Genomic DNA, 16,296 nt, shown 5'->3' on the forward strand with positions numbered 1-16,296 from the left:
TCTCTTCTCTTCTCTTCTCTTCTCTTCTCTTCTCTTCTCTTCTCTTCCCTTCCCTTCCCTTCTCTTCTCTTGCTCTATATGTGTTCTGTGTTTGTTAGTGTCATTCTGTGTTAGGCTTTTGTTTTGTTTGTTATAACTCCATACTGTACTTGAAATCAGGTATTATGATACCTCAAGAATCATTCTGTTTTCTCAGGATTGGGTTGCCTATCCAGGGTCTTTTGTGCTTTTAACACTATGACCCAGGTTGGCCTAGCACTCACTATGTAGGCCAAGCTAATCCTGAACTCAAGGCAATTTTCCTGCCTCATCTTCCTTTGTACTGGGATGCAGGCATATGTATTTTACATCTGTATGCATCTCTCCACGCATTCTCATACCAAAGAATGTGACCTCCCTAAAATTATTGTCGACACTGACTGATACAGTTCAGTAAGAGAAATTCTATTATCATTTACAGTGTTATGTTTGTGAACCGGTATATGACCCAGTTCTGGTTATGAGACCTGAGGTGGGATTAGATGGAGGTGGAGGTTAAGAACATGCATGATCTGGTGAAACTTTTTGGTTATTGTGCTTAAGAAGGATATGAAGAAATGGCTACACTGTCTTCACATTTCATGGTAAATGTTAAGTCACTGTAAATCACAGCGATGCTATTAGCACCATGAAGATGAAACCAGCATAAAAGATGGCAGGTTGATGAGGAGAAAGAAACTAGTGATGACAGTATTGATCTGTGTCAGATAATCCTGAGCCCTTCTGTTTGGGGAAAACCATATGACTCTTTTCTAGTTCTAGTTTTAGTGGAGATTTACTCTAAGTTGGACATAGTCTTTAAACATACTGAGTACTTAATGTTATTCAACACTGCCGATGGCTTCATTCAGATAGTCAGCTCACCTCCTTCTGTGGAAACTCTACTTTTTTCTAACTTAATTTCCTCCCTTTCAGCTCTGTTTTAAAAAATAAAAATTTACTTTTGAAACCTTAATTCTTGCTTTATTTACGCTTTACAGTAATGCATGGAACATGGTCAATAGGCCATGAGTCTGAAACTGAGAGTACGTATAAGTGTTTGCCTTGTTTTGCTTTAAAAAGTCTTTTCTTAGCAAGTGCTCCTGATAGTATTTTTAGAACAACAAAAAATAACCTGAAAATTTTATTCATTTTTAAGGCATTTCTAGTTAAGCTGGAGAATTAATAATTTATTATTGCTTCCCTTTAAAGGAAAAAAAAAAAACACCTTAATGGATTATATAAGAAGAAAACAAATATGTACATTGTTGGAATTACTGAAATCAGCTACATTGTTAGTTTCTGCCCAATTCTTCAGCATACTTGAGCAGGGTTCTAGTTCACATGCATCGGTGCATACTCTTCTTCTGATATTTACAACTTTTTAGGCATTCAACTTTTGTGTTTTCAAAAATCTTCAAAACGTAGCAAGATAGGAAATGTACAAGAGTATAAGGTTTAATTTTAAGTTTGTTAAACACATTTATTTTGCTTATTTTGTAGGTATGTCTGTCTGCGCATATGTACGTTCACCATGTGGGTGCCTGGTGCGTTTGATGGTCAGGGGAAGACATCAGATGCCTGGAGCTGAAGTAATATAGGGTTGTGAGCCACTATGTGGTGCTGGAACCAAACCCATACCCTCTGCAAGAGTAGCCAATGTTCTTAACTTTTGAGCCAACTCTCCAATTCCCTAGTTTTAAAGTTTTAAAAAGCAAGATTCATTTTCATATTTTCTGTAGACGAGGACAAGGGAAATTTTTTCTCAACCATCTGAGTTTCAGAACTGAATAACTTTTTAAGTGAAAATGTTGATGGAAGAAATATCAATTAATACCTAATATTTGGGTTGTATATAAATGGTATTTTCATTTCTTTATTGTAATGATATTTTCCTTGTTCCAGATTTCATACACACACACACACACACCCCACAGACAAATATGACAAAATGTAGAAAAATAATAGAATAAAATATTTTTTGTTAGCATTTCTTAGTTTTGAGCAATGCTTATATATATCTTATTACTAAACCATTGAATCAAGCATCTAGATAAAATTATATGACATTTCTAGATGAAATAATATAAATTGGGCCTGTAGCATTATTTAAGATGCATTATAAATACAGTTAAAATTCTGTTTTTGACTCCACGAAAAAAATTCTTTAACTTCAAATAGAGAAAAGAGAAATTCTTTCTGAATGGGAAAAATTCTTTAGCTATTGACAAAATGATCAAAGTTACACAGTCATTCAACACTTTTGGTTGTGAAGAGATAACTTTTGTACGTAATAGTAAAACTGTAATTACAAATTATTTCAAGTGTTAGAATTTTTTGCTAGTTTTAGTATTCTATAACTTACACCTATACTTTTCAATTTCCTTGTACTGGAAATAGTTCTCTAGTAACAAAGATAAATAGGCAGGTGGTAATATCCTAATTGTTTGCTTCTCTTCTTAGTATCACATATTGCTATAACACACATATGTGGTACACATACATACACCCTCAGAAAGACATATACTCATATTTTTTCTCACTACTGAAGTTCCCAATCTGTCATGTCTCCATTTCTCTTATCTCATTTCCCTCTACTCTTGGGTTACTTCACAGTTTATGGTTCTTACACTAAGCTGTAATGAAAATATTCTGAAAATATCATGAAGCTTTGCTTTTAGGTTCCTTGTATTTTCTCCAGACCAGTTCCCAAAGAATATTAATGGCAGTGATTATTCCTCTGAAATCCCTTTCATTGTTTAATTTTTCATGTCTAAGGTTTTTTTTTTTTTAGTCTTTTCTTGTTTTAGTGCTCAATGTTATTCTTCCACTTTGTTAGATACTCATGATTTTCCAAGTAGAGTTCAACTACTAGTTTCATTGTTTTAGAGTATCAGTGGCAGCAAATAGTTACTTATTACATTTGTCATTAATATCCTTTGGAGTCAACCAAAAGAAACATGTTAAGAACAATGTTTCTTTATGCCAACCTAAAGAGAGAGGAGGAATAATTAGCACCTTAATGAAAAAAGGTAGTTTTTTTTCCCTTCCAGAATTCCCACCCCAAGTGCCATGAGGAGCCACCAAGAGGTTCTTTTGGGTCTGCCCATGTTTCTGAGCCCTGATTAGCTACCCCTTTTCTCTCTCCCAGTTTTCTGTCTTGGGTGCTGGCTAGAGTTTAGTATTCTTTGTCTGGTACTTTGGGATTTTTCACTCTTTCTTTAATGTTACTCTACCCATCTTTTATTTGCTGTTTGCCGTATGGCTGACCTCCATGTGGGCTTAACTCAAACAATATGGCTTTTCTCTCTTTTTGTAAGCTCTCATTGATGAATCCATAATAAACTTCTCTCCAAAGTTTAATTTTTTTTTTTTTTTAGCTTCACAAGGTCTACTTATTTTCTCAATTCATTTCCTTGTTAGAGGCACACTAAGGCAGAGGAATCACTTCATATGAATATGTATTTGTGCACTATCTCTCTTCATATGACGTGGATTCTTCTGCCATAGTATGCCTATAATAAGGAAATGGTTTGTTGAATGTCTATGTAGTAACACAGGGCTGTATTCGTCATGTAAATTATAATCTATTTAAGCCTAATGGACCTTAGAGATAGGGAGTTTAACTTCAGTCACAAACTGTGAAATTCAAGATCAGAGATATAAAGCAAGAGTTCATGAGTTAAACTTTAGTTTTGACTAATCTAGCATTAAACTTTAATTTTGACTAAGCCAAATGTGCACAGTTTTCCCCCCAGGGGATTGAAAAAAAAAGAACAAATGAACAAACAAACAAACAAAAAACCCAATTGCATTTCTAGAAAGAAAATCATCAACAACAGCTTTCTATTTTGTTTTTTATTTGAATATATTAAAGGATTCAATGTATGTTAATTAGACATCTAAATTAAATCATATTTTTCACCTGCACAGAGATGAACTATTTATGTTTATTAATGCTTCATAACAATTAAAAACAAGTCATGAAACTTGTAAGCAAATGGTGGGATCTAGAAAAGATCATCCTGAGTGAGGTATCCCAGAAGCAGAAAGACACACATGGTATACACTCACTTATAAGTGGATATTAGACATATAATATAGGGTAAACAAACTAAAATCTGTATACCTAAAGAAGCTAAGCAAGAAGGAGGACCCTAGGGAAGTTGCTCAATCCTCATTCAGAAAGGCAAACAGTGTAGACATCGGAAGCAAGGGAAAACAGGGAACATGACAGGAGCCTACCACAAAGGGCCTCTGAAAAACTCTACCCTGCAGGGTATCAGAGCAGATGTTGAGACTCATAGCCAAACTTTGGGCAGAGTGCATGGAATCTTGAAGGACACTGAAAGACCGGGAGGTGACAGGAGCTCCAGGAGGAGAGCAACAGAACCAAAAAAAATCTGGGCACAGGGATCTCTTCTGAGACTGATACTCCAATCAAGGAACATTCATGGAGATAACCTAGCACCCCTGTACAGATGTAGCCCAGGGCAGCTCAGTTTCCAAGTGGCCTCCCTAGTAAGGAGAACAGGGACTGTCTCTGACGTGAAATCAATGGTGGGTTCTTTGAACCCCCCACCCTGAGGGGGTAACAGCCTTGCCAGGCCACAGCAGAAGACAATGCAGCCAGTCCTGATAAGACCGATAAGATAGCTTCAGATGGAAGGAAAAGAAGACCTCCTCTATCAGTGGACTGGGGGAGGGGCATGGGAGGAGAAGAGGGAGGGCAGGATTGGGAGAAGATGAGGGAGGGGACTACATCTGGGCTACAAAGTGAATAAATTGTAATAAATAAAAATAAATAAACCAATGAACAAAAGAAAAAACATTAATGTGAAAAATAAAAGAAAGTTCATTAGTGCAGGCTCTTTGGAAAAACTCACAAACTTAATTTAAAAATGTTAAAATAATCATATTATAGAATTGATCTATGAATATTCAAAGCCAAGCCTACCAGTGATCTATTTCCAGAATAATCTTTTGTGATTTTGCCAACACTCATTCTATTTAGAACGTTCCTATTGCACTCTGAGGGGTTAAAATTGATACTTCTAAATGACACTGTAAAAGAAGAAGTTAAAAAATGGCTTGTGGAATGGTAGACCTGAAGACGCCTGGATGCATTTCTTGTATAGAAAGACTGATGAGATCAGCAGGGTGAAGAATAAGAAAGGAGTAATCGTGGTAAGTAATGTAGTGTAAGGACCTGTGATGGTGTGGCCAATCACCAAAGATTGTACTAAAACACAGAGACACATTCTTTGTACTTCTATTCTTTAAGAACGTATGACAGGAGTCTACCACAAAAGGCATCTGAAAGACTCTACCTAGCAGTGTTTCAAAGCAGACACTAAGACTCATAAACAAACCCTCGGCAGAGTGCAGGGAATCATATGAAAGAAGGGGAGTTAGTATGATATGGAAAGGATAGGAGCTCTACAAGGACCAAATATATCCGGGCACAGGGTCTTTTCTGAGACTCACACTCAACCAAGGACCATCTATGGATATAACCTAGAACTTCTGCTCGGATGTGGCCCGTGGTAGCTCAGTAACCAAGTAGTTTTCCAAAGTAAGGGGAACACGGACTATTTCTAACAGGATCTCAAGGGCAGGCTGTTTGACACCCCCCCCCCAAGGGGAGGAGCAGTCTGTTAGGCCACAGAGGAGGACTTTGCAGCCAGCCCTGAAGGTATCTGATAAAACAGGGTCAAATGAAAGGGGAGGAGGTCCTCCCCTATCAGTGGACTTGGAAAGGGGCAGGGAGGAGACCAGGGAGGGAGTGTGGGGTTGGGGAGGGAATGAGGGAGCAGGATACAGCTAGGACACAGAGTTAACAAAATGTAACTAAAAAGAAAAATAAAATTAAAAAAAAAACAGAAAAAAATTTTTTTTCTGCCTTCAAAGAGCTTAATTTTTCTCCACGTAAATTATTCATTTAAAACCTCTTCTAATGGAATTATGCACTGAAGTGTTCTATGAGAATGGAGAAAATATGATGTATGGGATTTCTCCAGAGGACACATTGGGGATGGAGGTACAGAAGAATGGTACAATGTCTGTTTGGTATACATAAGTCCTGAGCTCAGTCCTAAGTCAGGTGAGAACAAGAAGGAGGAAGAGTAATGAAAGATATGTGGTGAAGTTCTCTAGCTCAGAGTTTATTCTCTGATGCGGGAGCTGAGGGGGGAAGCATTCAGAAGGGAGAAATTGCCCAAGATCAAGGCAAAAAAAAAAAAAAATGCATCCAGTATTAAGTTAAAAAAAAAAAAAGAATGTAAACCACAAATAAATATTTGCATTACATTGGCAGTGATAATCAAGTTGGAGAAATAGGGGTTGGTCCAGGAAGTTTGTATTTCTCATATGTGCAGGTAGAAAGGGAAGTAACAAATTTTAAAGTTCTGTATGAGTTAACAAGGCTCATGGCGATAATACCTGAAGTCAAGATGAAAGCTTATGCTAACAGGCCACATGAACAATTCAGGCTGGCTGAATTTCCATGTGGAAGGTAAGTTGTATAGGAAGGGACTAAAACTGAATTCCCCAGACACTTTAGAGTTTATGTACAGCTTAAAATATGCTTTTCATTAAACAACTTGCTTTAAAAGAAATATGTCCCTGGGTTGATGAATCATCCAAAACCTTCCACATTATGACAATGGCTTCACTGTTTCATATTCTCTATATTAACACTTGTATTGTGTATTCTTTATGACCGCTGTTTTCTCAGATAAACAATACAATAACTATTCACTGAAAATAAGATGTCCATTCTCAAGTGACATTTATTGATAATAATGTTCATAGTATTTCTGGTGAAATTATTAAGAACATCAGCAGTGATGTCGGCAAAAACCCAGTTGTATGCAGTTTGTGTTTTCTTATGAGGAATGTAGGCAAAAATAAAGACCTTTGTTTAAGTGCAATTGGAAAGTGGGACATAATTATAGGAGCATACTCTTAATACTTTCCAACTTTCAAGTTGATGTATGTTCAAAGTTTTGGTTTTGTCAAGTAGCAAGTGAAGTATGCTTTTAAATGAGTTCCTAACAGCATAAAAATTTACAGTTATCCAATTAATTTACAAAAAAAATAGAAAAGTAGTAAAAATAAAAGCTTTAAAGTATATATTATAAATGTAAGTGGCTTAAATTTACAAGTATTAAAAGAAAGATTGTTCCTAGGTATGGTTAAAAAACTAGTCTCTCACAGTATAGTTTCAGAAGAAAGCCTATTTACCTTGAAAGGTTATTTACATTTTCAAAAGGGTGGAAAAGGAGACTTAGGTAAATATGAATCAAAAGAAGGTGACATGGTACTAATTTCATATCTGGGACTATAAGCTTAATCATACATCCTCTAGGCAGCAAATAGAGATTAAACTTGGAAAACCAAGTACCAAAAATTAGGATGAAACATAAGCTCTGAATATCATTGCTGTAATCCTTGAGTTCAAACTGAAGTACTGAGGGAGGTGAACAAACTGGCATTTGTTGTTTGATGCATGAATGCTTTTTGTTTAGATGATAGAAATGTATAAAACATGAAGCCAAAGTGTAATTGACACAAACCTGAACACAACCATAAGTATATAACATTTATAAAGAGACACAAATATTAAATTACCATTTTCTAAGAAAAAAAAACCCAAAAGTATATTGAATGTGAATATAACAAAATAAAGCAATATATTGCAAGAGATTAAGTATAATTACTGGTCATAAAATATGTCATTTATTTTAATATGTTTTTAGCCGAGAGCAGATGGAAATTATATGGGTGTCTTAAATGTATAAAAGGACTTAGGCCTCTACACAAACACAAACACAAACACACACACACACACACACACACATATATACAAAGAAATTGTGTATTTACATGTATAATATTATAATTACAATCATAAAACAAGTTTGAAGAAAATTTGACAAGTAAATTTGACAGTTATTTTTAAATATAATGAATCTAGAACTCTGGATGTAGTTTCTAAAAAGAAATTCATGAAGCTGTTTGTAATATAAAATATCACCTTTTAGTCTTTATTACAGAATTTGGCAGTCTGTCAGACTTTTGGAGCTCTTTGTACCCACATCCAAACGAGGCTTACACATTGATCTCTTTCATGAGGAAATACAATTCTTATTTCATCTACCAACTTCCAGGTAAGTAATCCTGAGAACTCCAACTTACGCCAAAAAAAGTTATTGACTAAGTTGTATGTTTCGGTCATTAAGACAACCACAATGAAAGCTATAATCAGATCTTAATTTTGACGACTTGTTTATTTTGTTTTATTTCTTATGAGTGTTTGCCTGCTTCATGTATGGGAACCATTCGCATGCCTGGCGTGCTCAGACCCCAGAACAGAAGAGAGTTGGTGGGTGCTTGGAACTGGGGTTACATAGGCATTTGTGACCTGTCCCTGGGTTCTAAGAATTGAACCTGTGTCCTCTATGAGAGCAGCATGTACTCATGAACATCTCCCCAGTCACAAGCAGTTCCTGTGTTTAAGCTTATTATCCCCTAGGAGTACACTCATGCAGCACTACTCTGTGTCCCCACGCATGAAGTGGGTGTGTGGTACTTGATACCAGCTTCTTTGCAAACTTGTAAAAATAACTTGATCCAGAGCACGGTGGCCCCGTAGAAAATCCATCTGACATTTTGTTTTACCTTATGTTTTGTTTTTGTTCTTGTTTTCTTGAAATGCTGGAGAAAGGTTTGGGATTTATTAAACCTCGGTTATGTTGAGGATATTCATAAATGTTATAATCAACCCAATTGTGATACATTAGATGAACTGAAAACTCAATTTTAAAATTTTACTTACTAATAATCTAATAATTTATTTCAGAGATAATTCATCTACACATCTTGTGGAAATCATACACACATACACACACACACACACACACACACACACACACAGAATTACTGAATTTCAGGGTACATGTCTTACTAACTACAAAGTTGAATTGTCTCTTTAACCTTGTTTACTTATCTACTCCCAGAATTTAAGACTTGTTTTTTCAAATAAGTAAGTTGAGTCAGGGTTGAGCAATCTCAGCTTGTTAAGGACCAGACAGTAAATATTTTAAGCATTACAAGTCATAAGGTTTTTGTCACAACATTCAGTCTTGCCATTATTGCAAAAGCAAGACATAGAAATACGTACCACCTCTGTGGTCTAGCAAGGCTGCTCCTCCCTCGAGGGGGTGGGGTAGGGAGGTCAAAGAGCCAGCCACTGAGTTCATGTCAGAGGTAGTCTCTGTTCCCCTTAGTAGGGAACCTACTTGGATACTGAGCTACCATGGGCTACATCCGAGCAGGGGTTCTAGGGTTATTTCCAAACATGGTCCTTGGTTGGATATACAGTCTCATAAAAGAAGACCCCTGTGCTCAGATAGGTCCATGTGGAGCTCCTGTCCTCTCCAGGTCATACTAACTCCCCCGTCTTTCATATGATTCCCTGCACAGCCAGTCCTGGAGAAACCTGATAAGCTAGGGTCAGATGGAAAGGGAGGAGACCAACCCTATCTGTGAACTTGGAAAGGGGCAGGGAGGAGATGAGGGAGGGAGGGCAAAATTGGGAGGGAATGAGGGAGGGGGCTACAGCTGGATATACAGTTTATAAACTGTAACTAATATTTAAAAAATAAAAAAGAAAAAGAAAATAAATAAGACATACTTAAAAAGAAATATGTAACAATGACTTCAGGGTTGTATTCTAATAAAACGTTAAAAAATGTATAGATACTGAAATTCCACTTTCACTTATTTATGTATTTCATGTCATTAATTCTTTAACCACTTATAATATACAACTAATTTTTAGCTTGTAGGCCATACAAAAAACAATAGCAGGACATTTTGGTCTATGGGTTGAGAATGCAATGAATTGTGTTTTTTCTTATCCCTCTCTCATATTTTAAGACAGACTTTCATAACTACCAGTATCAAATATCATCATATTCATGAAAGGGCTACTTTCTAGCTTTCTGTAACATTTACTTTTTTATACTGAAGGCCATTACTGTTGTTCTATGGATACAACAATAATTTTTCATGTATAAAGAATACATAATACCAAAAAGTTTTAAACAATAAATAAGCCTAATATAGCTTACCAAATTAATTTGCAGAGTCTGTTCCCAGTTTTTCTCATTGTTCACTCCTGCATTATTGACCAAAATATCCAATCTTCCAAAATGGTCTACGACTTTTCTAAAAGTATCTAATAAAAAAAGAGACAGGTATTTTGACTTTCCAGGTAAGCATTTAAGTTATTTTCTATTAAGAGGAAAAAAAATATTGGTTTTACTTTATTATTTTATTCTATTTTCTTGTTGTACTAGCGGTTGAATTTTGGATCTTACTCATTCTAGGCAAGTGCTCTAACACTGAGCTCTATCATCTTTTTACTTTTATGTTGACTCAAGGAGTCACTAACTTGCCTAGATTGTCCTCAAACTGGGGATCCTCATGCTTCAGCTTCCATAGGTGAAATTAGAGGCTTGCACCACCAGGTTTGCCTGGATTTCTGCATCTAATTTGACCACATTGTGAGAATTATGCTCATGATTTGGTTCTCAGTTAGTGGTCTGTAGACCAGTTTTATCACCTGAAGTTACCTAAGTGTTAGAAAACAGTATAGTCATTGCATGCCTAGTAAATCAGAAACTCACTTCAACATATCCTTAGATGATTTGAATTCACATTAAAGTTCTATAATAAATAAGCTGATGGCATAAATACTAGAGAAGTGATCATTCCAAACTAAGATATCTCTTGAGGTCAGTTTGGACAGCTAGTATCTTTCTCTTCTTAAGAAGTTATTGAAAGTTTTTGGTGTAGACTATACAATCTTTGTGTTTGTTCATAGCAAGGGTCAAAATCCAGGGCCTTACACATTATAGAAAAGTGCTCTACACAGGAGCGATGCCCTTAGCCCTTCAAATTTACCCCTTTAATAAGCTATATTGTATATACAAAGTATTAAACAAACTGAAGTATTCATGTGTTTAAATCCATTATAATCATATTTCAGGAATTTTTGAATAAGTAAAAGCTAATAATTAAAAGTCCTAATAAATAAAAGCTCACTTTTTATTCAGTTGATTTCATCATGCTCATGTTGCCTTCATGCTTAGTACTTCATTTTTCTCTCACTGTCATTATGGCTTTGTTCATTAAAACTGTTCAACTGGGAAAGAATCTCACTCATTGCAATGTCTAACCATATTAAAAATCTCATAAACTCTCTATAGCCCTTTCAATGTTGGCTTTACGACCTTAGAAAATTTGTACTCCTTAACTCAGCCTTTCATATAGTTCTATAGATTTAACAGGTTCCGTGGTCACATTCATTGTACTTCTATTGCTTTAGACTGTAGACAATTGTGTTTATTCTTTCATGTGGCAGAAATATATTCTCAGGCCTGCAAGTGAAAACATGCATTCCTTTAAATAGACAGATCAGCCCAAATTTTATCTTGACAAATACATTCATAGAGATAGTAACAACTATCAAATATGTTTAGGGTGGACATATTACCATGCAAGCTGGTTGTTAAGCGCATCATCAAAGTTTTTTTTTGTTGTTGTTTTTGAATAATTATTATTTTACATTCACTGGACCAAATTGGAAAACAACAACACAAATTTAAATATTATATATATATATACATACATATATATATATATACATACATATATATATATATAATCTACATATATAACTTTTTAAATTTTTGGTGGAATTTTAAAACAATTTAAGTCTTAAATTGGTTCCAGAAAAGGTTCAGGAATGTTTATTTGTTTTCCACCTCTTCTGACCTAGGTTTCATGTTCATTCCTGTACAGGGACAGGCTCACTTAAGTTACTAAATACATATGTCTGATTTTCCTTTAATTTTCTTCCCTTTTGTTTGCCACTGCTTAGATTTTTATGAAGTGTCCTATGCCTTCTGCTTTCTCCATCTCACTGAGATCTCAGGTCAAGTGACTTATGTTTAGCTTCTTCTGACACTTAAGTGCTATGATACTCTTTAAAATTCATTGGAACTTTGTGCTGTTTTGTGTCTCCAAGGACAGTTTTAGCTCTGTATTTTTATTAATTCAGTGTATTTAAACATTGTTAGAAGTTGTGCATAACATTAAGTTCTGAAGTTGTGAGACTCCGTTTCATCCTCTCCTTTTATGTCTGTAGGTCTCTAAAGAACATATGAGCTTCTTATGACTGACAGGCCTTCTGGAACATTTATTATGTGTCTCATTTTCCTTCACAATTACTTGTGCCTATGGAATATGTTCACAGCCATGGAACTCATTTTAAATACTGGCAAAATAACTTATACTAAATGTCATGTGTGAAGCCATATAAATTATGGTTCCTATTGCAGGAGCATGAATGCTGGGACTTGATATGACTGTCTTTGAACCTAATACGCCACCAATAAAACTCTTCTGTGACTCTCATCTCTCATTCAGGCCAGAATTACCTTGAGTTCAAGGTCACTGTGACATTCTGAGTGAGACTTTGTGTCAAAAATAAACACAGAAACCACAAACATCTTCAAATAATTAACTAATGTAAACAAAACATTCTGGTTATCCAGCCCTCAGGTGGCTGAAGTAGGATAACTTGTAAGTTTCAGATAAGGCAGTATTAGGTTGGAAGAGCTTGTATTTAAAAAAAAATCAGCAAAGCAATATATATATTAATAAATAATATATCAATATATTATGTATTAATATCTATATCTATGTATACATTGATGACATTTGAAATGAAAGAAAGGCTACACTAGACTGGGTTAAATGGGGTACCTGACAAAGCTGAGAGACTTACATGACAGGGACACTGGTGACAGGCCTCCCATCCCAGCAGAAGTAGAGAGTGACCCCAAGCTCCAAGCCTCTGAGGGTCTTGGACTGCTCTGACTCTTCATATGCCTTTCCACAGTACACTCCCTTTGCAGTCACACACCTCCCAGTCAAAACCTGCAGGCTGACTGAACAATCGAGACTCTACTCCCTTAGGTCTTTTGGGACTTAGATGGTATCCGCGTGGATAGGATCAGATCTGTACCCAGGATAAGGATTTAGAATAATGGTCAGGGATGAGTGCACTGATCAAAGCACAGACTCTAAGCTGTTAGTTTGGACTTTTTTTTTTTTTTAGACAGTGTTCCACAGTTTAGCCTAAGTTTTCTGGAATTTATATGTTGTCCATAGTGAGCTCCAACTATGAGCAATCCTTTTGCCTCTACCTGCTGTGTTACGTGATGTGAGCTGCTACTTTTGACTGAGTTTTAAATGACCCCTGTAGAATATAATCCCCAAAGGCCTTTTCAAAATTTATATTAAAATGTACTTAATTAAAAAAAAAACCTCTCCTCTGACACAGAAAGTTCCATTATGACTGTTCTTAAAGATCTGATCTACTCATTTATGCTCTCTTGTCAGCCTGTTAGCACATTCAGATTTCAAAGACAATCTCTTTATTTCAGTTACACTTACCTTTAGATTCACTGTCTTCCAACAGATCAGTCCATATTTTATTCATAGGCTGCTCTAAGATTTAAGAAACCTAGGAGCTTAGCATTCCTTTAACAGATACTCTAGAGTAAAACTGGCGGAAGTTTTTTGGCTTCTGGATTTAAAATGTGCCTACCAATTTACTTTGTTTCTTTGCATAACAACACCTTGTGAAACACCATTATTTTTATAGTTTCCCCCTGGGAAACTATCTTTATGGAAATCCTTTGAGCCCTCTATACAGCCAGTGTATATTGCTGACGCCAATATTCTTCCTGATTTTTCACAAGTAGTTGTGTCTATTTTAAGAGATCACAGAAAAACAGGAAAACATTGGGGAACGGCGATAGAGCCTTTTCTTCTTCTTTAACTCTAACATCACAAAGTTATTATTTTAAGTGCCATCTTAGAGGGGAAAACCCAGGGAAAATATGTGGCTGAAAGCATTTGGCTTGCTTGTGACCGTGATCCGTGAACTTGTGCTCTAAAGCATTTAAGAGAAAGGCGTGCCTCATGTCATTGTCATTGGCTCTGAGAGCTGCTCGCCACAGTTCCTCAGCCTGTCCCCTCAGTGAGTAATTGCTGTAGCGGCAGTGTCTACGAACAGACTCTTGATTACATTATGTGCTGCCAAGTGACTAAAATAAAAGGATTTCTTAGGCAGTTCTGTCTTCCCTTAGTTTTTATGGCCTTTCGGTTGGCAGAAGGAAACGTAACAGTCCGAACATTGCAGCTAGAGAGTCACAGCTTCCCCTGTGAGAGAGATGCTGACTCCGAGCGTTGTGTGCTCTTACCTGGCGTCTTCAGGTTGCTGCTTGCTCAGAGTGTGTTCCCGAGTCTATGGATCGAGTCTTACCTCTCAGTTGTTCCTGGTCGGCCACATCACACTGGAGGAACAGAGTCTTCTGAGGTTCGAACTGTTCATCCAGGTCAGCTTTGCACTTCACACTTGCCTCAAGGTTCCAATCCACCAACGCCACCTACAAACAAGGGAGAGGGAGCAGGTCTGTGTGCGGTTCCCGCCACCAAGCCTCAGGCGCACAAGCAGTGAATAAACAAGCCGCTGCCGTCTTGGATCTCAGAATGTGCTCGTCCAAGTTCGGGTTCTCTGCCAGCGGCGTTGGAGGTCTGCTCGCGAGCCTGGGGCTCGGCACCCCGGGAGCTCCCGCGTGTGGGTGGACGGAGAAGTACTTACCTTGGCGCCGCGGAGCAGCAGCGCCTCGACGATAGCTTTGCCTATACCCTGCGCCGCGCCGGTCACCAGGGCCACTTTGCCGTTCACGTGCATGGCGGGTCGCAGCTCTGCGGGTGGTGGGCGAGCTCCGCGTCTCGGCGCCGCTGCAGCTTTTATGGGCCCCTGCTCGCGCGTGCAGCGGGCCTGGGAGCTCCTGCCAGTGGGCGGGGAAGAAACTGTCAAGCCAGCGCCTAGGAAATCGTCATCCCGTCGTCGTGTCACCTGCCCCTGAACACCAGGGTTAGAGCGAGGTGATCTTTTGCCTTCTAGGCTTTCAGCTGTTGCGGATTCCCCAGCAGGATTTGCTCTCAAGCCTCTGGCTGCGCGGAGTTGCTGAACTAGCAGAGGAAAGGCAGAAACGAAGGAAGCAAAACTTTCTAATAAAGTTTCTTCAACTACTCGAACGCTAATCCTATGGGAGAGCAGAGGAGAGGCTCCTTTTCTCACGTTCCCAGCGGCTGGCTTCAGAGTGCGTTCAGTCGGTTTAACACCGAGCTCTCCGAGAAGCCCGAGATTAACAGCAGAATGAGTTCTTTGTGTGTTTTGCCTGCCCACAGAAGGAAACCTTGGTGAATGTGCCTGAGTTCTCAGGGAAGTGTTTGGGGAGGCTGCAGAAAATACAAAGTTGGTGTCAAGCCAACTTGTTACAAAGTTGCATTGAAACTAAATCTTGGAAAAAAATGTTGAGAAAAGAAGAGAAGGAGATATATGTATTGTACTGAGAAGAGGAAGCAGAGGGGCTGTATTTTACTTTTTCTTTATTCTGGAGAATTTCATGCATGTATACAAGGAAATATGACTTGCTCCCTCCAAGTTTCCTCCTTTTATTTTTCGAGCAATCCACTAAATTCAGTTAATTCTACCCATTTGCTCACCAGTGGCCACGTAGGCGGGCTTATGTTGAAGGAGAACAACAGAGACATAAAATGATAATAATGCAAAGAAATAACAGAGAGCCAGTGCTGATGTCATGCACAACACCAGGAAAGGAAAAGGAATGGGTCCTCAACCAGGAGCCACCTGGACAGCGCTGGAAAAAAGTACTACTGAGATTAAGTGAAGGTGCCTGGAGAACAAACAGTGCTCAACAGAGAGAAAAGGTTCCAAAAGGAACGAAGTGGTTACTAATGCCGAGTGCTTTGATGAACATGAGGGCAACGTTTGGCAAAGATTTTGAAGTTTCTAGGACAATAATAGCTAGCACGAGTAAAATTTAAAAGGCACAGCACCTAGTGCTGAAATGAGGGGGAGAGATACTGCTTTAGACTCAAGCCCATCATTACAGAACATGGGCAGGGTAGGAATTGAGGAGATTAGAAGGAGAATATGTTTTTCTTTAAATAAAGGACAGAATTGATTCAGACTAAAAAGAGTCTGTTTGAGTGTTTGAGGGTCTATGGGCGAGATTTAAGGTGCCCCGAGGCTGTCGCTCCCTCTGTCACGCCTCAGATTCCTTATTTGTTAAGTAAGAATTAAGCAATGCATGTGAAACATTA

At 37.7% G+C, this 16,296-nt stretch overlaps 1 protein-coding gene across 1 annotated transcript in view; it reads right to left on the reverse strand.

The window, feature by feature from the left end:
- Nucleotides 1–14,980, reverse strand: part of Hpgd (15-hydroxyprostaglandin dehydrogenase) — a 34,293-nt gene extending 19,313 nt beyond the window's left edge. Inside the window, exons 1-3 of the mRNA XM_055597861.1 lie at nucleotides 14,762–14,980; nucleotides 14,423–14,546; nucleotides 10,155–10,261 (exon numbers count right to left, since the gene is read on the reverse strand). Coding sequence (XP_055453836.1) covers nucleotides 10,155–10,261; nucleotides 14,423–14,546; nucleotides 14,762–14,854 — 324 coding nt within the window. The 5' untranslated portion in view covers nucleotides 14,855–14,980. The remainder of the gene's footprint in view (nucleotides 1–10,154; nucleotides 10,262–14,422; nucleotides 14,547–14,761) is intronic.
- Between the last annotated feature and the right edge of the window lie 1,316 nt (nucleotides 14,981–16,296).

Source organism: Psammomys obesus, unplaced genomic scaffold (genome assembly GCF_907164565.1).
Source record: "Psammomys obesus unplaced genomic scaffold, mPsaObe1.curated_primary_1811, whole genome shotgun sequence".
In the NCBI taxonomy this organism is placed as follows: Eukaryota; Metazoa; Chordata; class Mammalia; order Rodentia; family Muridae; genus Psammomys; species Psammomys obesus.